This window comes from Prunus mume, linkage group LG2 (assembly GCF_029339155.1).
Source record: "Prunus mume cultivar Tortuosa linkage group LG2, ASM2933915v1, whole genome shotgun sequence".
NCBI lineage: Eukaryota > Viridiplantae > Streptophyta > Magnoliopsida > Rosales > Rosaceae > Prunus > Prunus mume.
This window is the reverse complement of record NC_142699.1, coordinates 3,358,163-3,381,153: the sequence shown is the minus strand read 5'-3', so window position 1 is coordinate 3,381,153 and position 22,991 is coordinate 3,358,163. Positions and strand designations below refer to the sequence as shown.

Sequence of the window (22,991 nt, the reverse complement as noted above, 5' to 3'; positions counted from 1 at the left end):
AGGCTTTCTCCTAAAAACAAAGTACTTACTTCCACTCAAAACAAAACCAAAACAGAAATTCATGCCATTGTTCTTTCTCTTGAACTCTTATTTTTTTACTGAACATACTAATATTTAACTTTATCAAATAAAAAATATTAAAAAATTTATGAATTTGATTTGTGATTGTTATTTCATGCTAATTGATGAATTTTAGTTATAAAAAAAATTATTTTATAATATTACGTTATGTCAAATTTTTTATTTAGTATTTTCATATTAGACTATGTGAGGCTCTAGTTTAAGTTTTGCACAGAGCCCTCAATATCTTAGGACCAGATGAATTAGTGAAGACAAACAGAGCAGACAAACAAGTGATGAGACTTCGAGCTCAAGTTTCACCGGGGGCATTCCTTAAGCAAGACATCGAATTGACATGTCACAGGGATAAGCCCCGAGGCAAGCCAAAGCTTCTAAAGATGTGTCACTGCCTCAAAGCCTCAAGGGTTGTCACATCATTTGTTGGAGGAACAATAGAAAATATGAATTTAGATTATAATAATTCACAACAAAATTGTAATCATCAAATACAATAACAATTTTACATGAAATTAATGTAAATGAACAAACACAAATAGAAATAATGACAGCTATAGCGATTGAGGTTTGCAAGAATTGCAATGTCATAAAGATAGATTTCGCTCTTGCCCTTTTGCTCGCAGTTCTATAGGCGTTTATATCTCAAGATTCAACAATCGATAATTCTAAATTGAAGTACTTCAATTTAAGACTCCTTCAATTTAAGACTATGGCGAACCAATTATATATCTATACTCTCAAGACACTTTGGAAGGAAACTTGAAGATTGTTACTCTAACATAGCATGAGTGGATAAAACTCCTTTTTTTTTTTTGGGTAAAGAAGATGGTAATGAGTTTATATAGAATCCATCAGTTATCCACCAACAGACGCAACTTTTTATAGCAAAAAATGCTTCTATATTTGATAACCGCATTCAACAAAACAATTGCTTTTGAATGCTAACAGATAATATCAATTGCATTTGAAACAATGCAATTGTTCGAGCAGAACGAACTCTTGTATTTTTTCACTCAATCATAAATTTAAATATTATAATGTTTGAGGGTGGTCAAAATTTACCCAATTTGTTCAAGGAAGAATTCCTAGCGGCCGAAGAATTCTCTAGCGAATTCTAGCGGCGAAGAATTACTAGAGGCCAAGAATTCCTAGCGGACGAGAATTCTTAGCGGCCGAGATGCTTTCTCAAAGAAGGTGGCTGAGGTCTTTTCTTCAAAGGCCATGGTGCCTTTTCAAAAATGCGGCCGAAGTGCTTTCGCAAAAAAGGTGGATGAGGTGTTTTCTTCAAAGGACATGGTGCCTTTTCAAAAATGCGGCCGATGTGTTTTCTTCAAAGGTTGTGGTGCCTTCTCAAAAATATGGCCTGGATGCTTCCCTTTGTAAAAGTAGCCGAGCGTTTCCTTGCAAAAGTGGCGAATGCTTCCTTCTCAAAAAGTTGGGCGGACACTCCTTAAAACTTTGGTCGACCACTGCTCTTACAAAAAACTGGGCCGGGGGAATTTTCTCTTACGCACCTTAGCGCCCTCTCTCAACACTTGGGCAAGCAAAGTCGGGCCAAGGAAGTTGAAGTTTGGCAGGAGGTATGTCCGCCAAGTTCCCAATATTCAAATATTTGAGAACTCAAATATAGTCCAACATAGGGTCAAGCCCAACATCCAAATATTTGGAGTTCCTATACCACCCATCTTGGCGGATGGTCGACGGATGGTAAGCCAACTCTAGAATTCTAAAAACTCAAGGAGGCACAAGGTTCCACCAGATGTCAAGATGAAACCTCGAAGGTCAAGGCCCAAGCCACGGATTCACGCCCAAGATTGCCGGAGGTCAATGTGCATATGATGGATGCCTCACAAGGAAACAAATTAAGGAGATTGATGATAGTTCAGTATACTCCAAAACATGAAAGAATCAAGCAATCAAAATATTTCCACCAATGTGATCCCACGAATTCAAGGGGCTTCAAAAGGAAAGAGTTTTAAAAGAGTTGACATTTGGCCATTCAATGGCCAGCCCATGGGCTGACGAATGCCCTATATGAACCTCACCAAACGAAGACATCAGACACACAACATTAGACAGACAAACCTACTTTTCATCTTGCACTTTTCTTTTCCTAGACTTAAGATTTTACTTTTCATGCACCTAGTGTAGCGAGTTCTTCATTTTCTTAGTGTAAGTTTAAATTCTCGTTCAATTTATATTTTCTTAATTTAAATTCAAGTTTATTTCAATTGTTTTACTTTTCATTGTTATCACACTTCAATTAAGTTTAATTTCAAGTTTATTTTACTTTATCGTTCTTATGGCTTTCATTTCATTCTTGCTTTACTTATCGCTTTGATTTATTTTGTCGCACTTTAATTCTCGTCTTTACGTTATTTATCTTTCGCACTTTACTTTACACATTTGTCTTTAAATTATATTTAAATTCAAGCACCTTTTACTTTACGCACGTGTTCTTTGCATTACATTTCACCTTCAATCTTCATTTCTACCCACTCCACATCATTTGGTCGCTCACATAAAGCCTTAACCCCAAGGTAGTGAAAGAACCTAAGCCGTAAAGAGGTTCCTTGCTCGGCCGAACAATCATTTGATTAAAGTCAGATCTCGAACGCAACACATCCATCTACTCACATTCCATTTAAGCCCAAATTCGGGGTTTGATGATGGCACACCCCGCACTCAAAAGAAAAAGGACCAAAAGTTTTTTCCACACCTTCAAGCCGAAAAGAGGGAAATATATAATTATCTAATTTCCAACTTCATTCTCGAAAAAATGTTCTTAGCTTCAAATGACAACTAGAGTTAGCAAGTTCCCAATCTATTACCCATAGGAGAAAAATTTCAAAATCAACAACCAAGTTCGAGCGTTGAAACGAAATGAAGACATGAACTCTGAAGCCATGCTAGTGGTGGTTACTAGCACATCAACTATTAAAGAAAAAACTTCAAGAAATGCAGAGGAAAATAGTCAAACAAGATGCTCAAATAGCATCACTCATGGCTTAATTGGCCTCCAAGCTTAGCCATGATAGAGACGAGCTCTAGCCGTCGGTGTGATTAGGCAGGGTGGACTTATGAATGAACTTGAACTTGTTGGGGTGGGTGGCTGATGGGGCTCGGGTTTTTTCTTTTTTCTTTTTCTGATTTGTTTTATAAAAAAACCTTTTTAATACTACTATTTCTTATTTTAGTATGGTATAATTTTAATTTTCCTTAAAATTACAAACTTACCCTTAATATGGATGGAAAATTTGATGAAATTTGAAAATTTTGATGTAAAGGGGAAGTTGGCTATTTGTACAAAAATTTTGTACTTAATTTACCAAAAGATTTTGTTGGGGAGTAAATTGACAATTATGACATAGTTCAAGAGCAAAACAACAGTTTATCCAATTTTAAATGTACACATTTGCACTTCCAAGATTAACCTCATCCAGTTTTTCCTTTATTCAACACTACTAGTTGGTAAAATGTTGGGAGGGGTGGAAAAAACTCTAGTCCCTCATTTCCTTTTGTGAGTCTCAAAGAAAAATTCCACGGAGGGGGGGAGGAGAAAGAAGCGTCATTGCCCCTCATTTCCTTCTCTTACCTTGCATTTTTTCTTTTGGGTTAGTGAATAAGTCCACAGTGGGGTTTTGAATAAAAAGCCTATTGTGGTGATTCCTTTGAGCCATGTTCATATTGAAGTTCTCGTTCACCTATTTTAGGCATTCTCAAACCAATCCTTCTCCCAAAACCCAGTCTCTAACACTACTCATGTTCTCTAAATTTGGGTCCACGTCGTATTTGACGGAGGTTGCTGCAAATCACCTAATTGTTCTTTGTCAAGGTAGTTGTTTTCATTTATTTGTTCGCCCTTATGCACAGGTAGATCACTGGAAACCGTATTTTTCCCAAATTTGTTATGAATGCGGTAGTCGGTGTGGCTACGACGGGCTTCTTCAGGTGGTAGTGTTAGGGTTCATTTAGGCTCATGGGTTGCTTTAGGGTTTCAGTTATATTGGTATGTGGGATTTGTTTGGGCTTATGATTAATTGTGGTAATGTGGACAAGTAGTTTTAGTGCAGCATTTGTCAGCTTTAGTATTGTTTTTAACGTGTTAGTGTGTTGCCCTATGGGGACTGGTACTTTAGATGTCTTTGATTGTACTATTGAAGTTTATCTAATGAAGTTTATCTTTGATTAAAAAAAAAATTACTGCAGTTGGTCTAGTGCCTACTCTCCACCTTACTAGAGATTCTTGGGTGAGGCTCAACACAGAAACATAATATACCAAACCTTAAGAAAACTTTTAGTCACCTTTTTTCTATTTAATTCTACATACAGAATAACAAAATATTTAACCAGATTATACAGAATAAAATATATTCAAGCTTCCATAGGCTGCAGGAAACTTAAGCTGTGGTTTCAAGAAATGGATAATCAGTGTAGCCAATAACCGGATCAGATATGTAGAACGTCTCTCTGTTGTACTTATTTAAAGGAGCATTAAGCTCGAATCTTTTTGGCAAATCTGGATTAGCCAAGAACAACCGGCCATAAGCAACAAGATCTGCACGACCATCAGCCACAGCATTGTTCCCATCTTCCCTGTCAAAACCACCAGCCGCAATGAAGGTGCCTTTGAAAGCTTCTCTCATGGGCAGAAGACTGTCAGGGGTTTCACTTTTGTCTCCAGGTGTCTTCATTCTTGGCTCAACCATATGGCAGTACAGGATCCCATATTTGTTCAAGGATTTGGACATATAAAGGCCTAATGCTTTCGGATCTGAATCCGCTGATTCCATATAGTCCGCAAATGGAGATAATCTAATTCCAACTTTATCTGCTCCTATCTCATTAACAACAGCTTCAACAATTTCCAAAGCGAACCGGCAACGGTTCTCCAGCAATCCTCCGTATTCATCTGTTCGATCGTTCACTTGGTCTTTCATAAACTGATCAATAAGGTAGCCATGCGCCCCATGAATTTCAACTCCATCAAAGCCTATATATCAGAAAAGCATTTTCCATGTAGCCAAGATGTTACTAACTTAACATTATAAATCATATGATATTCTAAACGAGTACAATTCAAGAATCAATCTGGCGTGATCTTGGTTAGTACATTCGCTTAGTACTTAATTATGATCCATTTTGATTTCTTATAAATTTTGATTTATATTTAACTTAGAAGATAAGTTACCAGCTTCGATAGCATTCCTTGCAGCAAGTCTAAAATCATTGACAATTTGTGGAATTTCATCTATCTTTAATCTCCTTGGAGGTGTGTATTGAGCAATGTCAACGCCATTAGTTTGTAGTTGGGGGGTTAGTGGCTTGTCGGTACAAGAGATTGGAGCTTGCCCATTTGGCTGAAAACCTGTAAGCAAGAGAGAGATAGAGGATCACAATCTGAACTCAATACTTATGTTCATGAAGAATATGCTTCCTGATGCTTCAAGTGGTCTAATTGCTCAAAAGTCTTTCTATGATATAAGTGAAGTCATAGAGGTGAACAACAGGACGGCACCGCTGTTTGAAACCCTCCCGGCATGCCAAATCTGACAGAAGAAGACACCGCCTTTAGCATGAACAGCATCAACAATCGGTTTCCACGCTTCAACTTGCTCCCTTGTCCATAAACCAGGCATATCTGGATACCTTCAGAAATTAAAACAGAGATGTCATCCAACATTTTTGAAATGAAGAAACGTAAAAGGAAATCGAAAGCTACTCTTCTTAAAATTACCCTTGAGCTGTGTCAGAAACTCCACTGGCTTCGGCTATGAGAAGACCCCCTTGAGATGTTCTCTGAGAGTAATATAAGATGGCATGCGGCTGTGGAATATTGTTGTATGATCTCTGTCTAGTCAATGGTGCTAAAACAATTCTGGAAAAGAAGGAAGATTTAAATTATAGATGCAGAGTAACATAATATGGGAGTGGGATGAGAAACATTGTTGTATGGCCCCTATCTAACCAAAGATGCTAAAATAATTCTGGAGAACACAGTATACTATCAGAACTATAACTCCATGACGTGTGACTGGTTTGAAAGAGAATAATATAACTACCCAGCAAATAATTATCCTATCTGGCTATACAAAACAAAATTTAAGAAAAATAAGCCAGAGTTAAACCATTATGAGCTGATGACAAAAAAGAAAATGAATCCTTCCGGTTTTCATTTTCACACCGCACGGTGTATTGGGAAACATCAAACCATATGTCACTCCTCCTAGGCATCACTTACATATTTATAGATTTTCAAGTTCTGGAGCCCCTTGATGCTATTTTCTGTCCCCCCCAACCCCCTCTTTTTTTATTGTATAATTTACTTCTATAAGATTCATATATGTTAGACTATCATCAACTTCAAGGAGAATCTCATTCTCACATGAATAGTAAGAATAAATGGTTATTATGCACAGGCACAGGCAAGCAACTAGGAATTTGACAACAAAGAAAAATTGAAAGCAGGGCAAGTATTTTTTGCAACACCTTATCAATTCAATACCCAAACTCAGATAGAGAGGCATTACTATCATTAAAAAGCATAGAATTATACTCAAAGAGTATGGAGAGAGACAGAAGAAAACTGGGCTATCCAAATTATCTAACTAAACCAATCCCTAGCTGTAGAAATTTAGGCCTGACATAAAAAAATGCTGATGCTGCATAACAAAACAAACCACCCAAATTAAGATTGTCCAGACTCCAAATAAACTTAGGACTGAATTTAAGAACTAAAAGAGGAAGAAAATGAATGGTGGATGAAAGTGCTGATATAGGATAAGAAAAAAGATAAAACAACTTCATTTGGCAAGACACAAGAAGTAACTCAATTTTTTTCTTGTTAGCCAACTGGGATTATCCACAAACACCTGCTTCTAACTTCTAAGTGGACTAAATCCCATTTTTAGCAGAACAGGGCATGTGCATGGCTAATTTGTGCACCAACAGAATGACCCAAGACACAGATTTAGAAAAATAGATAAACGAAGCCAACATTCTTCACCTTGTAGCAATATATCATCAATAATGTAATTTAAAAAAGATTACCTATGAGAAAGGTTGAACTTTCCCATTTTGTAAGGGGTAAGGAGAGGAATTGTGGGAGGTTGAGCAGACATATCAGCTATCAGACTTCACTTGGGTTTTGCTCTTGTGTTTGGCTTTTGGTTTTTGGCTCTGGAAATGAATGGAAGACCCAATTGGTGCTTTAAACATTTGGTAGGAACTAGAAAATCCAAAAACAGTTCGAAGCCGTGTAGTTTTAATGCGCTTATTGAGATGTTGACATTTGCAATTGCGTGGTTCTTATTAAAACTACCAAATAACACTTTTCACGTTTTATACTTTTCAAACTATTGGTCTTTAATGCAAAACATCAAATTTGAATTTGATGATGAGAAATTTGACATTTTGCAAACCTACCTTACTACTTCATTCGACGTGTCAAGTTGTAGTATTTTATGGTGTGTAGTTACTAATCAGGAATTGGAATTCTCATCAAAAATTGAATTCCACCTATAAAGGATTAAATGCGTTACTTCACATCAAAGAATTGAAAAGTAAGTCATACAAAATTAGAAATTCAATTCTGATTTTGGAGAAATTCAATTATTAGGTGGAGGTGGTATTCTAATTCCTAGAGAACTAACCCATTAGGAATTCATCTTTTTTACCCATTATATCCTCACACAATTTTCAAAATTTCAAATTTGCCATCTACTTTAACCTAACAACGAGGACACTTTAGTAATTGGTACCACTCCTATCCTGATTCCATATAGTTTAGTAAACAACTTCAATAAGAATCCAGAATCTAGTTCTTCTCAATCCAACTCCTGCTCAATTCAATTCCTCCTAATCCAATTATGGATTAGTAAACATATAATTAATGAGATTTAAAGGCTAAAAAGGTATGGAGATTTTATCACCTTCAAGCCAAATAATTCAATTGTGAGAGTTCATTAACTTTTTAATGTGCAATACTGTTGATGCTTAAATTTGGTTGAACAACATAATGACTTCTTCGAGATCAAGGTCCGCAATCCTTTCAAATAAACTTGACATGACCAAGCAGGTTCTCCCCTAGAACGAGTTCTAGTGCTTAGGAATTGCATCTTGTAAATAAAATTTGAGCAAGAGACACAAGAGATTTACATGGTACCGGGCTACGTCCATGAGGTGTTGAATATTTTCACTATTGAATAAAGAAATAAAGAAATAAATAAATAAATACAAAGTATTTGATCCTCACAACCCATATGTCAATTATACCCAAAACACTCATAATTATGATGAATAAGATAAAATATCGATATCCGGGTCGGCCCTAGCCCAAGGGCAAGAGCCTAAGAATTCAGGCGACCCATATATATACTTATAGAAAGAAAATGTTTTTCTTCTTCTTCCAAATTGCCTTTTATGTCTATTATTATTATTATTATTATTATTTTATCTTTTTAGAATCCTTCTCTATCGTCTCACCCTCACACCTCACTGCACCATCTTTTCTACCTCCCAGAATGTGCCAATTTTGCGTGATTTGTTTTAGATCCTATAGTTCGATTGGAAGATCAATCAAAATATAATATCTATCATAAGATATAATATATATTAATTTAAAAATGTATAAAGTATTTTTTGGACATATATATATATATATATATATATGTAAATGACTATAACCGCTCGTCTATACTATTTATTAAAGATAATTTATAATAAATAATAAATAAAAAATAGTACAGTAGCCCCGCTATACTACTTTTTAAAAAATTGAAAAAAAAATGGAGTATAGCCGCACGGCTATACTATTTACCAGAGCAGCTGCACATCACCTAAGCGCTCACGTGTAAAATAGTATAGCCATGCGGCTATACTTTTTAAAAAGAAAACCCTTTTAAATATAAAACAAAAGACCCCCTTCGATTAGGCGCCACGTGACAACATAAGTCCATTTAAAATAAATAAATAAAAACACAGAGTATAGCCGTGCGGCTGTACGATTTTTTATTTTTTTTTAAAAGACCCTCTATCTTTCAATGTCATGTAAAAAATAAAAAAGGACGCTCCTAGTTGCTTTAGTTTGTACCTTATAAATACTAGACCCTGAGCATGTGCCAATTGATTTTATTTTTTATTTTTTACTTTTTTTTTAGAATTAAGAAAAGATAACATGGGTAGTTATGGTTATGGTCCATAAAAGTAGGACCTATTATCTGATTTTATTTTTATTTTTATTTTGTTTAATATGAAAAAATGTAAATTTACCATATTATCCTCATTTAATTAATAATTTCAATTCTTAATATTTGTATTAACCAAGGGTATTTTCTGGTATTTTGAATGTTTCATCATTCTCTGCTTTTTGCTTTATATATATATATATATATATATATAGATTAATTTGCTAGTTTCAACATATCTAAAGTAGATATTAGTTTTCCTATATATGATATTTTAATATAGTTTTTATAACATATGTTATTCTTATTCAATAATATGTGAGAATTGTTTGTATAATAACGTGCTGAAAAGTTTGTAAAAATTACATGTATAAAACATTAGAAATACATACGTATATGTACAATACGACTATTGTGTGTTTGCTTTTCAAAAAATGTGAGACGTGTATAAAACACGAATGTATTATTGAAAAATACGTACGTACATATATATATTATTTTTCTAAATTATTATCACTATATAAACTCTTTAACCCAATTTAATTAATAAAATCCCCTTTTACATTTTTAGGTAGTTATATGACGAATGCTCCCACCATCTCTTTCTTCTTCTTTATCACATTTCTTCATATTTCTTCTTTCGATGATATTTCTTTCTGGGTTTTTTCTGGTTTGTGAAAGTAACTTGATTGCTCCCATTTTTATTTTTATTTTTTATTTGGTTCCTTATAGGTTATCTAACTTTTTTTTTTCTTTTTTCTGTTGTAATTTTTTGTTTCTCACAATTTAATTCTGATTCATGATAATAATTACAAAAATTCAAGGAAAGGCTAATGAAGGTTCTTTAATTATGCTAGAAACCCCCTACCTAGTTTTAGAATTCCAGTTAAGTTCTTGATAAATAGAAAGTATTAATCACAGAAAATCTCAAGAAGATACTATTGTGTTCAGAATAATATCCATGTCATGTTTATGCAATCAGAGTTGAATTCATTGATTTTAAATTCGGCTATGAACTATCATAATTTTCCAAATACTATTTGTAAAATTGGTATAAGAAAATATATTGGACCAGAATGAATTCTCATTGATTCCGTAGGTTACTCCTACAAGAAAGCTAACTAGCTAGGAAAGAATATATACAGGAAGTCAAATAATATAGCATTCCTATTCTATTATACAATCCCTAAATTATAGGATAATCTTTGATTCTCAACACTATTTAAGAACCCAATTTTTTTAAAAGGTAAACTTATTTGTGTTTAAGAGATCCAATTCTTTCTAAGAGACCGGATTCTAATTCTTTTAAGATTTTGCATTTGGCAGATTTACCAGGCCTTACTTCCTTCGCTATCTGATTTTGCATTTGGCATTTCCCCATGTTTTAGGTTGTTTTTATTGTTCTGTACTGGAATGACCCAACCAAGAAACAAAAGGAACTTAACAACACTAGGTCCTGGCAGACTCCAAAGAGAGGACTTAGATATTCTCCTTGTTTTCACTGGCTTTGCATCTTAATTCTTAACCCTTTTCTCTGGCGTTTCACTGGATTAAAATCTACGACAATTAAAATGTCATATCAGCAACATATTTTAAATGCACACATTGACGCTTCCAAGAGTAACCTCATTTACTTTTATTCTACTTATTGGTCTAGTGGCATTTAGTCTTCACTTTATTCGAGGCTCTTGAGTGAGGATACCGCATACAGAACACTTGATACATAGTATACCAGACCTAACTAGAACTTTTATTCACCATTTTTTTTTCTTTTATTTAATTATACACCCAATGCAAAAATAGTAACAATACACATTCGAGCAGATTAATACAGAATATAAATCTAAGTATGTGTTCAAGCTTCCATATAGGCTGCAGGAAACTTAAGCGGTGGTTTCTAGAAATGGATAATCAGTGTAACCAACAACCGGATCAGATATGTAGAACGTATCTCTGTTGTACTTATTTAGAGGAGCATTAAGCTCAAATCTTTTTGGCAAATCTGGATTAGCCAAGAACCAACGTCCATAGACAATAAGATCTGCATGGCCCTCAGCCACAGCATTGTTCCCATCTTCCCTGTCAAAACCACCAGCCGCAATGAAGGTGCCTTTGAAAGCTTCTCTCATGGGCAGAAGACTGTCAGGGCTTTCAATTTTGTCTCCAACTGTCTTCATTCTTGGCTCAACCACATGGCAGTACTGGATCCCATATCTGTTCAAGGATTTGGCCATATAAAGGCCTAATGCTTTCGGATCTGAATCAGCTGATTCCATATAGTCCGCAAATGGAGATAATCTAATTCCAACTTTATCTGCTCCTATCTCATTAACAACAGCTTCAACGATTTCCAGAGCAAACCGGCAACGATTCTCCAGCGATCCACCATATTCATCTGTTCGATCGTTCACTTGGTCTTTCATAAACTGATCAATCAGGTAGCCATGCGCCCCATGAATTTCAACCCCATCAAAGCCTATATATCAGAAAAGCATTTTCCATGTAGCCAAGATGTTACTAACTTAACATTATAAATCATATGATATTCTAAATCTAAACAAATACAATTCAAGCATCAATCTAGCGTGATCTTCGTTATTAAGTACATTTGGCTGAGTAGTTATTTATGGTCCATTTTGATTTCTTGCAAATTTTGATTTATATTTAACTTAAAAGATAAGTTACCAGCTTCAATAGCATTCCTTGCAGCAAGTCTGAAATCATTCACAATTTGTGGAATCTCATCTGTCCTTAATCGCCTTGGAGGTGTGTATTGAGCAACGTCAACGCCATTAGCTAGTAGTTGGGGGGTAAGTGGCTTGTCGGTACATGAGATTGGAGCCTGGCCATTTGGCTGGAAACCTGAAAACAAAGAGAGACACAGAATCACAATCTGAACACAATAGATTATATGTTCCTGAAAAATCAGCTTCCTAATGCTTCAATGGTCTAATTGCTCATAAGTATTTCTATGATAGAAGTGAAGTCATAAAGGTGAATAACAGAAACGCACCGCTGTTTGAAACCCGGCCCGCATGCCAAATCTGACAGAAGAAAACACCACCTTTTGCATGAACAGCGTCAACAATCGGTTTCCACGCTTCAACTTGCTCCCTTGTCCATAAACCAGGACAATCTGGGAAACTTCAGATATGAAAGGAATAGAGATGTCATCCAACATTGAAATGAAGAAAGTACACACTCAAATGTATGGTATTCAATTAAAACCAGTGGTAAAAGAAACCGGAAAGCTTCTCTTCTCAAAATTACCCTTGAGCTGTGTCAGAAACTCCACTGGCTTCAGCTATGAGAAGACCCCCTTCAGATGTTCTCTGAGAATAATATAAGATGGCATGCGGCTGTGGAACAGTGTTGTATGATCTCATTCTAGTCAGTGGTGCTAAAACAACTCTGGAAAACACAGAGAATATAAATTATAGATACAGAGATGTATGTCCTTTATTTTTTATTTATTTTTATCAGATTCATATGTTTTACTTATGAAGATATAGTCAGATTATCATCAATTCAAGGATTCCCACAAGAATAATAAGAATAAATGATTATTCTGCACAGGCAAGGAGCTAGGAATTTGACAACTAGAAAAAAACAGAAAGCAGGACAAGTGTTTTTAGCAGCTGTAGACATCAACAGAGACTACCCCAGAGGTTGCAAGACATCATCAATTCACAACCCAAACTCGAAAAGAATGCAGCATTTTGATATGTACTCCTCTTTATGCAACTACTTGTTATTTTTTCTTTGGTTCTTAGAAAATTTTAACACACTAAGAACTAATTAGAAAATGACAATTGGCTAGTTTTGGGTTTTTCTCTCCAAATAGGCTCTATAAAGGTTTTGTATAATATGTCATGTTAGAATGAACCTATTTGTGAAAAGCCCTTAGAAAGACGCAAGAAGTGACTCAAATTCTTATTCTTGTTAGCCAACTGGGATTTTCCACAAATACCTGCTTTGAAAGTGGACTAAATCCCATTTCTAGCAGTACAGACCATGCAAAAAATAGATAAATCAAAGCCAACATTCTTCAGCTTAATGCAGTGTAGAAGAGATTTAAGTACCTATGAGAAAGGTTGAACTTTCCCATTTTGTGAGGGGTAAGGAGAGGAATTGTGGGAGGTTGAGCAGACATGTCAGCTATCAGAATTCACCTGGGTTTTGCCCTTGTGTTTGGGTTTTGGGTTTTGGTTTTTTGGCTCTGGAAATTAATGGAAAGCCAATTGGGGATTTATACATTTTGGTAGCATCTAGAAATCCAATTACAACAGTTGGAAGCTGTGCAGTTTTTTAATGCAATGATTGAGACGTTTGATGACGTTTACAATTGCGTGGGAAAACAAAGACAACTAAAAGATGTTCAAATACATCAGCACCCACGCAAAAACAAAGCGCACTAAAACATCTCTCAAACCGATGTTGTTGCTCATTCTCGGGCTACGTTTGCAGTGACTTTGTTGTTGTGGTTCTCATTTTTGAATTCCCTTCTGTCTTCTAGAATGAATTGTGTTGGCAATGAATTGTGATGAAAGTATCAATTTCATTGATCTAGTTTTACATCACTAGAATGAGCTAGTCACAACTAAGTGTTAATTTCATCACAAATATATATTGTTCTCGTCATTCATGTGAATCAAACCTGAGCGCCCCTCCAATCAAGTGAAAACAAGTAACACTAAACCAAAAATTAATTGATACCAAAACAAAGTAATTAAAAGCGTATATGATTATATTTTAATATTTATTAATCTAAAACTGCCCCGAATTCATCTAAAGGGACAAATATGCAAGACATTAGTCTATTAAACTGTAAATAATTAAAAAATACAAACAAACAAAATTTCATGTTCAACAAATATTTTTTGTACATAATAAAAATATAAATAAAAAAGAAAAGAATAATGATACTCTTACTATATTTGTATACCATATTCTCATACCACCTTATGTGGCAGATGAAGTGGACAACCACATCAATTCAATTTATTTAACATTTTCTTTTATGATTTATTAACACTTTAAGAAATAATGTTAATTAAAATTTCTTTATTAAAATACACTTCATTAATTTAATTAATATGATATAGAAATATGGGATAAAAATAAGTTGAGTGTAGGATACTCAAAAGAAAAATCTATTGAAACTTGGGCAGACCGCAGACTGGTGATTTGTAACGTACCACATCTTCCAGGGAAGTTGGGGGGTGCGGGGCCCATAATTTGCTATTATTGTTGTTGTTTAGTTCCAACTGGACGTATAAAGACCCAATTGGGTTTCAATTCATTACCAGAACAGAGCGCAATCAAAAACCAAAACACACAAAAGCTAAAAGGCCAAGCTGCAAGATCAAGACCACAGTAGGGGATCTGAACTCTGACATGGCTGCTCAACCTCCCACAATCCCTCTCCTTACTCCTTACAAATTGGGAAAATTCAATCTTTCTCACAGGTACTCGCTTAATCTTTTCTACGTTGCATTAAGCTGAAGAATGTTGCCTTTGTTTTATCTGGCCGGAGATAATCCTAAATCTATGGACTTGTATAGAGCCTTAGAGCCCCAATGGGCTCCACATTTTGAAAAACTAAACCCACAAAAGCATTAAAAACCAGCGGGCCCTACATATTGAAAAATATTAAAAATTACTTTTTCTGTTGCCACGATCCCTTTTTTCCCCTTATGTTTGCTGTTTCATTCTTCTTCTCTTTTCCCCCCTCTTTGCTTTCATTTTTTCTTTCTTTCATGGACATACTTCAATTGTTCTATGTTTCTACATTTAAATATGCCTCTTTTTTTAAAGTACAAATTTGAATAATTAGGACTTTATATTTTATTGTGTCTACTTTCAAATTTTATATTTTTAATATTTTCCAAATTTAAATTTTTTTGGGTAGAAATGCTCGTAAAAAAAAAAACTAATATAACATAAATATACATTAAAACAAAATAAGTTAACAACAACAAAAATTAATGCAAAGATTAAATTACATCATAAAAAAAGAGTGGTGATTTCTCCACTCCTTTTTCTTCCATTTTATCTACTTACACTCCTTTTTATAACTAAAAAGGAGTGTAATGAATAAAATAAGTGGGGAAGATACCTTTAGAGCCCTGGATAAAGAGCCCTCATTGTGAGAAAGATACCTTTAGAGCCCGTATTATTCCATCGGAGCTCTAAATGGGACTCTGTCCACCATATTTAGAGCCTCAACCATTGGGGATGGCCTTAGTGCATTAGTTAGCCACACCTAACAATAAAAATGAAGTTGCTGCTTATGTTTAAGTTAACCTAATTTGGTTTACTGGGTATTTTGGGCATTTGGGTGGCTTGATAGTTATATAGCAAACTGCTGCATTCTTTGTGAGTTTGGGTAATGAATAGGAATTTTGGTGCTGTTTCTGTTGATGTATAGAATTGATAAACTAGTTGTCTTGCTTTCACAATTGTGTAATTGTCAAATTCCCAGCTGCTTGCTCATGCCCTTTTCTCCTAACGACAGCCTCGCGCTTGTATTTATAAATGTCTGTGTGTTTTTCAGAGTTGTTTTAGCGCCATTGACTAGACGGAGTGTTCCTCAACCACATGCCATCTTATTTACTCTCAGAGAACATCCAATGGGGGTCTTCTTAGCTGAAGCCACTGGAGTTTCTGACACAGCCAAGGGTAATTTGAAGTAGAGAAGCTTTCAAGTTCTGACGTTTGATTTTAAGTCACTAAGCTACATCTGAGGGTGCTTTCTTCATTTCAATGTTTGATGACATTTTTGTTTTTTTCGTATGGGGAAGGTTCAGATACTCCTGGTATATGGACAAAGGAGCAAGTGGAAGCATGGAAACCCATTGTTGATGCCGTTCATGCTAAAGATGTTATTCTTCTGTCAGATTTGGCATGTGGGGAGGGTATCAAATAGTGGTACGTTTCTGGCATACGCCTTATGACCTCACTCCAACTTGTGAGCATAAGTGAAAAATTAGACCATTCATCATAGAGCTGATTTACCTTTCATAATTCATTATGAAAACTCAATGTTTTCAGCATGATTTTTTTTTTATAGATGGAAGAAATTTGATATATCAAAAGAACTCTGAATTCATTATGCCAGCATCGGAGTTTCTGACACAGCTCAATTGTGGGTCCAGACTTGGTGTTGATTTGGAATTGTAATTTGTAGTTAAACCAACGCGTAGAATAACATGAAAAAATTTCTTGATTGTCTGCAGTTCTGACAATTGGTGTTTTTTGAAGATCTTGCCTTGTTTACAGGTTATCAACCAAATGGGCAGCTCCAATCTCTTCTACTCACGATTAAATGGTAAGCAGTACATCTCAAAGGCGAGGATGAAATTCCACAAATTGCTTTCAGACTCGCTGCATTTCTGGTAATGTTGAAATGATGAGACATTTTTGTTTTTTTCGTATGGGGAAGGTACCCAGATACTCTTGAACTGAACTTCCACATCAACCATTTAGTAGTGGTTTTGAGAGCCGACATGAGACAAATTGGAGCAAGTGGAAGCATTAATGGATGCGCCCTTCTAACCCAGTATTGTTGATGCCGATGGAATGAACAATGCTCCATTAAGATGTTATATGATATATGTCATTCTTCTTTTGTGTTGAATGCATCAAAGGGGGAGATTTGGCCATGTGGGGTAAAGCCCGCTACCACAGTAGTAGCCCCTGCTCATCTTCTCATTGTTTCATAGTAAATAACCATTATTTCTTTTGTCTTGTGCACTGAAATAATTTTTGCTATATACAGGCTTTGATGGAGTTGAAATATGGGGGTCATGGCTACCTTCTTGATCAGTTTTTGAAAGATCAAGTGAATGATCGAACAGACCAATATGGTGGATCTCTGGAGAATCGTTGTCGATTTCCTTTGGAAGTCGTTGAAGCTGTTGTTAAAGAGATAGGAGCAGATAAAGTTGGAATTAAACTATCTCCATTTGATGACTATATGGACTCAGGGGATTCAAATCCAAATGCATTAGGCCTTTATATGGCCAATTCCTTGAACAAATATGGGATTCTGTACTGCCACATGGCTGAGCCGAGAATGGAGACAGTTGGAGAGAAAAGTGAAAGCCACCACAGTCTTCTACCCATGAGAATGGCTTTCAAGGGTACCTTCATTGCTGCTGGTGGTTTTGACAGGGAAGATGGGAACAAAGCTGTGGCAGAGGGCCGTGCAGATCTCATCGCATATGGACGTTGGTTTTTGGCTAATCCAGATTTGCCAAAAAGATTTGAGCTCAATGCTCCTCTAAACATGTACAATAGAGACACATTCTACCTATCTGATCCGGTTATTGGTTACACCGATTACCCATTTCTTGAAACCACTGCTTAAGTTTCCTCCAGCCTACGGACGCTTGAAGCCTTGAACACTCTACTTGTAGGCTTTGTTGTTACTTTTCTTTCACCATAGCATGTAGTTTATAAGAAACAAAGTGAATAAAAGTTCAAGGGAAAGTGGCCTTGGCCAACCAGAGATAGTAACATTCTTATTTCTAGCAGAACAGGCCATGCAAAAAATAGATAAAACAAAGCCAACATTCTTCAGCTTAATGCAATGTAGAAGAGATTTAGGGGCGTTTGGTATCATATTCAAATAGGGAATTCAAAAACTTTGATTTTTCTTAAAAACAAGGAGTTCTTAAATCTATTTTTAATATTCGAAAACTTGTTTGATATGCAACTTGAAAACTGTTCTCAAATCTTAAAAATTTGAGAACTTGTGGGATGTTAAACAAAAACTAAAAAAACAGATATTTTTTGTTTTTAATAATTGGGGTGTTTTTTTAGTTGTTTTCGAGTTTGAGTTTCTAAAATAGGATTACCAAATAGGTTTTTTTTGTTTTAGACTCAAATTCTATTTTTAAGTTTAAAAAGTTAGATTCAAGTTGAATACTAAATAAGCCCTTAAGTACCTAAGAAAGGTTGAACTTTCTCATTTTGTAAGGAGAGGAATTGTGGGAGGTTGAGCCGACATGTCAGCTATCAGAATTCACCTGGGTTTTGCTCTTGTGTTTGGGTTTTGGTTTTTTGGCTCTGGAAATGAATGGAAAGCCAATTGGGGATTTATACATTTCGGTGGCAACAAGAAATCCAATGACAGCAGTTGGAAGCTGTGCAGTTTTTTTCGGTGAACGAAGCTGTGCAGTTTTTTAATGCAATGATTGAGACGTTTGATGACGTTTGCAATTGCGTGGTGCCTAATTTAAAAACAAAAACTGAACTAAAAGATGTTCAAATACATCAGCACCCATGTAAAAACAAAGCGCACTAAAAGATCTTCTCAAATCGATGTTGTTGTTTGACCCAAAAATTAAACAAATCGATGTTGTCGCTCATTCTCGGGCTACGTTTGCAGTGACTTTGTTGTGGTGGTTCTCATTTTTGAATTCCCTTCTGTCTTCTGGAATGAGTTTTGACGAAAGTAACTAAGTATTAATTTCATCATAAATATTTATCGTTCTAGTCATTCATGTAATTCGAACTTGAATGCTCCTCAAATCAAGTGAAAACAAATAACATTAGACTAAAAATTAGTTGATATCCAAAAAAGAAGTAATTAAAAGCTTATATGCTTATATTTTAATATTTATTAATCTAAAACTGCCCCGAATTCATCTAAAGGGAAAAATGTGCAAAACATTAGTCTATTAAACAGTAAATAATTAAAAAAAAATACAAACAACAAATTTTTTTGTACATAATAAAAGTATAAATATAAAAAAATGAATAATGTTACTCTTACCATCTTTGTATATCATATTCTCATACCACATGATGTAGCAGATGAGACGGACAACAACATGAATTCAATTTATTTAACATTTTCTTTTCTTTTATGATATATTAACATTTTAAAAAATACAGTTAATTAAAATTTCTTTATTAAAATGCACTTCATTAATTTAATTGATGTGGTATAGAAATATGAGATAAAAACATATTTAAGTGTAGCATACTAAAAAAAAAAAAAAAATCTATTGAAACGTGGGCGGACTAGTGATTTGTAACGTACCACATCTCCCAGGGAAGTTGGGGGGGCGTGGGGCCCATAATGTGCTATTATTGTTGTTGTTTAGTTCCAACTGGACATATAAATACCCAATTGGGTTGCCTCAATTCATTACCAGAACAGAGAGCAATCAAAAACCAAAACACACAAAAGCTAAAAGGCCAAGCTGCAAGATCAAGACCATAGTAGGGGATCTGAACTCTGACATGGCTGCTCAACCTCCCACAGTCCCTCTCCTTACCCCTTACAAATTGGGAAAATTCAATCTTTCTCACAGGTACTTGCTTAATCTTTTCTACATTGCATTAAGCTGAAGAATGTTGCCTTTGTTTTCTCTTTTTTGTCTAAATTTTTATGTTGGGTCATTTTGTTAGTTAGTGCATTAGTTAGCCGTAGCTAACAAGAAAATTGAAGTTGCTGCTTATGTTAAACCTAATTTGGTTTACTGGGTATTTTGGTCATTGGGGTGGCTTGATAGTTATATAGCAAACTGCTGCATTCTTTGTGAGTTTGGGTAATGAATAGGAATTTTGGGGCTGTTTCTGTTGATGTCTAGAATTGATAAACTAGTTGTCTTGCTTTCACAATTGTGTAATTGTCAAATTCCCAGCTGCTTGCTCATGCCCTTTTCTTCTAACGACAACGTTCCTCAGCCACGCGCTTGTATTTATAATTTAAAATGTCTGTGTGTTTTTCAGAGTTGTTTTAGCGCCATTGACTAGACAGAGATCATACCACAATGTTCCTCAACCACATGCCATCTTATATTACTCTCAGAGAACATCCAATGGGGGTCTTCTCATAGCTGAAGCCACAGGAGTTTCTGACACAGCTCAAGGGTAATTTGAAGTAGAGAAGCTTTCAAGTTCTGATGTTTGATTTTAAGTAAATAAGCTACATTTGAGGGTGCTTTCTTCATTTCAATGTTTGATGACATTTTTGTTTCTTTCGTATGCGAAGGTACCCAGATACTCCTGGTATATGGACAAAGGAGCAAGTGGAAGCGTGGAAACCCATTGTTGATGCCGTTCATGCTAAGGATGGTGTCTTCTTCTGTCAGATTTGGCATGTGGGGAGGGTTTCAAATAGTGGTACGTTTCTGGCATACGCCTTATGACCTCACTATCATAGAAGAACTTGTGAGCATAAGTGAAAAATTAGACCATTGAAGCATCATAAAGCTGATTTACCTTTCATAATTCATTATGAAAACTCAATGTTTTCAGCATGATTTTTTTTTAGATGGAAGAAATTGGATATATCAAAATAACTCGGAATTTGATATATGTTTGAATTCATTATGAAATCTCATTGTTTTCAGCATCATTTTTTTTAATGGAAGAAGTATATTACACTGAAATAACTAAGAATTCAGAAGTAGCATAGCATGTGCAAAGCTTCACAACAAGTGAGTGATTATGATTGATGATATTGTTGCTCAAATGGCGATCAAATTGTGACATGTTAAGATCCGGACTTGGTTTTGATTGATGGAACCATTGTATGTTAAACCAACGTGTAGAATAACATGAAAATTGGTTATGCTTGATTGTCTGCAGACTATTTCCATGCCCAATTGGTGTTTTTATTGATTGATCTTGAACTACCTGGACAAAAAATAGGACTCTTTTTCTTAAATCATAAGTATCAGTGATGCTTCTCAACTTAAACTTTTAAATAATCCACATTACTCCTACTTTTATTGCAATTTGCGACAACTGATTCCCTCTTTGTGTGGAAGAGTATGCTGATGTGGCTGTGTTGTTTATTGTCTTGAGACGTCAGATTGTGATTCTATCTTTCCTTGTTTACAGGTTATCAACCAAATGGGCAAGCTCCAATCTCTTCTACTGACAAGCCAATACGATTAAATGGTATTGATGCCAGTGAATTCACACCTCCAAGGCGATTAAGGACCGATGAAATTCCACAAATTGTCAATGATTTTAGACTCGCTGCAAAGAATGCTATTGAAGCTGGTAATTTTTCTTTACGTTAAAATGAAATAGAATTTGTGAGAACTCAATTTGCTTCAGAGCTTGTGCAAAATGAACCATATTTTATCAGCTAAATGTAGTAAAGGGAATAAACGTACTTGAATACATATATTACAAGTAGTCATGCCATAAATATTCTATCTGCAGTTGTTATAGGGAGCAACTATAAGTAGTTTTATGCAATGGCTTGAACTGAATTTGAACTCCCACATTAATATTATTTGTTATTCTTGACCTTCCGCATCAACCATTTAGCTTTAGTGGTTTTGAGAGCCGACATAAGAAAAAGGGAGTAGCTTTTGCTTAATGAATAAAAGGACTGGTTCATATTTAGCTTTAGAATTTCATGATTGTTTGAATTTTGTGAATCATTAATTGGTGTTGTAATGCGCCCTTCTAGCTGTAGGGAGGTCAAAAACAGTATTGTATTAAAGTCAGGAGCCATACAAGCAAAAGTTATCCGAGTTTTTTTTTCAAAAAGTTGTATTAGAAGGATGGAATGAACAAGTCTTCTAGGCATATCCATTAATATTATTTTCGAAAAGTTATATGATATATCAGTTATCATCTTCTCCTTGTTTCTCTTTCTTTTGTCTTGAATGCATGAGGCCAAAGGGGGAAGGGGATTCGAACTCTGGCCTTGAGTGTGGGGTAAAAAGCCCGCTACCACAGTAGCCACAAGCCCCTGCTCATCTTCTCATTGTTTCAATTGCGTGGTAAATAACCATTATTTCTTTTGTCTTGTGCACCGAAATAATTTGTCTGCTATATACAGGCTTTGATGGAGTTGAAATTCATGGGGCCCATGGCTACCTTCTTGATCAGTTTTTGAAAGATCAAGTGAATGATCGAACAGACCAATATGGTGGACCTCTGGAGAATCGTTGTCGATTTCCTTTGGAAGTCGTTGAAGCTGTTGTTAACGAGATAGGAGCAGATAAAGTTGGAATTAGACTATCTCCATTTGCTGACTATATGGACTCAGGGGATTCAAATCCAAATGCATTAGGCCTTTATATGGCTAATTCCTTGAACAAATATGGGATTCTGTACTGCCACATGGTTGAGCCGAGAATGAAGACAGTTGGAGAGAAAAGTGAAAGCCCCCACAGTCTTCTACCCATGAGAAAGGCTTTCAATGGTACCTTCATTGCTGCTGGTGGTTTTGTAAGGGAAGATGGGAACAAAGCTGTGGCAGAGGGCCATGCAGATCTCATCGCATATGGACGTTGGTTTTTGGCTAATCCAGATTTGCCAAAAAGATTTGAGCTCAATGCTCCTCTAAACAAGTACAATAGAGACACATTCTACATATCTGATCCGGTTATTGGTTACACTGATTATCCATTTCTTGAGACCACTGCTTAAGTTTCCTCCAGCCTATGGACGCTTGAAGCCTTGAACACTCTACCTGTAGGCTTTGTTGTTACTTTTCTTTCACCGTAGCATAGTTTATAAGAAACAAAGTGAATAAAAGTTCAAGCGAAAGTGGCCTTGGCCAACCAGAGATAGCAACATTCTTATTTGGTAGTCATTTTTCTGCTTTGACAGTGAATCCAGATTCATTGCATGGTAAGAGATGTAGCATATATATTGAGATTATTTGTACGGGACGTTGGAAACTTGAAAAAAAATGGATAAATTTGGCATGTTATTATTTCTACTGCAGGCGCTGGTGCTTTG

General features: G+C 35.4%; 3 protein-coding genes and 1 pseudogene across 4 annotated transcripts; 2 read left to right on the top strand and 2 right to left on the bottom strand.

Moving 5' to 3' along the window:
- Positions 1 to 4,363: 4,363 nt before the first annotated feature.
- On the bottom strand, positions 4,364 to 7,287 carry LOC103319320 (12-oxophytodienoate reductase 2-like). Its single transcript, XM_008220845.3, has 5 exons — positions 7,129 to 7,287; positions 5,816 to 5,956; positions 5,597 to 5,727; positions 5,270 to 5,446; positions 4,364 to 5,071 (listed from the first exon to the last, which is right to left on the bottom strand). Exons 1-5 carry the CDS (start codon positions 7,197 to 7,199, stop codon positions 4,479 to 4,481), a joined length of 1,113 nt encoding a protein of 370 aa, XP_008219067.2. The 5' UTR covers positions 7,200 to 7,287; the 3' UTR covers positions 4,364 to 4,478.
- A 3,705-nt stretch (positions 7,288 to 10,992) lies between these two features.
- On the bottom strand, positions 10,993 to 13,477 carry LOC103319319 (12-oxophytodienoate reductase 2-like). Its single transcript, XM_008220844.3, has 5 exons — positions 13,346 to 13,477; positions 12,534 to 12,674; positions 12,277 to 12,407; positions 11,949 to 12,125; positions 10,993 to 11,739 (listed from the first exon to the last, which is right to left on the bottom strand). The coding sequence occupies exons 1-5, from the start codon at positions 13,414 to 13,416 to the stop codon at positions 11,147 to 11,149; spliced, it is 1,113 nt and encodes a 370-aa protein (XP_008219066.1). The 5' UTR covers positions 13,417 to 13,477; the 3' UTR covers positions 10,993 to 11,146.
- A 2,565-nt stretch (positions 13,478 to 16,042) lies between these two features.
- Positions 16,043 to 22,971, top strand: LOC103319317 (12-oxophytodienoate reductase 2-like). 2 transcript variants are annotated; one of them, XM_008220843.3, is made up of 5 exons: positions 19,415 to 19,588; positions 20,010 to 20,150; positions 20,272 to 20,402; positions 21,126 to 21,290; positions 22,084 to 22,971. In XM_008220843.3, exons 1-5 carry the CDS (start codon positions 19,518 to 19,520, stop codon positions 22,674 to 22,676), a joined length of 1,101 nt encoding a protein of 366 aa, XP_008219065.2. In that variant the 5' UTR covers positions 19,415 to 19,517; the 3' UTR covers positions 22,677 to 22,971. The 2 variants fall into 2 exon arrangements, with proteins under 2 accessions (XP_088901022.1, XP_008219065.2); XM_089044896.1 differs by lacking the exons at positions 19,415 to 19,588; positions 20,010 to 20,150; positions 20,272 to 20,402 and adding an exon at positions 16,043 to 16,193.
- On the top strand, positions 17,054 to 17,775 carry LOC148919434 (12-oxophytodienoate reductase 2 pseudogene; annotated as a pseudogene).
- Positions 22,972 to 22,991: the final 20 nt, after the last annotated feature.

What these genes read in the sequence shown, in the direction of transcription:
- LOC103319320 (XM_008220845.3), bottom strand. Translation starts at nt 7,199, where the DNA reads ATGTCTGCTCAACCTCCCACAATTCCTCTCCTTACCCCTTACAAAATG. An exon ending in AAGTTCAACCTTTCTCATAG is followed by an intron (nt 5,957 to 7,128) that starts GTAATCTTTTTT and finishes CTTCTTTTCCAG; the next exon opens with AATTGTTTTAGCACCATTGA. An exon ending in AAGGAATGCTATCGAAGCTG is followed by an intron (nt 5,072 to 5,269) that starts GTAACTTATCTT and finishes TCTGATATATAG; the next exon opens with GCTTTGATGGAGTTGAAATT.
- LOC103319317 (XM_008220843.3), top strand. Translation starts at nt 19,518, where the DNA reads ATGGCTGCTCAACCTCCCACAGTCCCTCTCCTTACCCCTTACAAATTG. An exon ending in AAATTCAATCTTTCTCACAG is followed by an intron (nt 19,589 to 20,009) that starts GTACTTGCTTAA and finishes TGTGTTTTTCAG; the next exon opens with AGTTGTTTTAGCGCCATTGA. An exon ending in AAAGAATGCTATTGAAGCTG is followed by an intron (nt 21,291 to 22,083) that starts GTAATTTTTCTT and finishes TGCTATATACAG; the next exon opens with GCTTTGATGGAGTTGAAATT.
- LOC103319319 (XM_008220844.3), bottom strand. Translation starts at nt 13,416, where the DNA reads ATGTCTGCTCAACCTCCCACAATTCCTCTCCTTACCCCTCACAAAATG. An exon ending in GTTTCTGACACAGCTCAAGG is followed by an intron (nt 12,408 to 12,533) that starts GTAATTTTGAGA and finishes TCATATCTGAAG; the next exon opens with TTTCCCAGATTGTCCTGGTT. An exon ending in GGGCCGGGTTTCAAACAGCG is followed by an intron (nt 12,126 to 12,276) that starts GTGCGTTTCTGT and finishes CTTTGTTTTCAG; the next exon opens with GTTTCCAGCCAAATGGCCAG.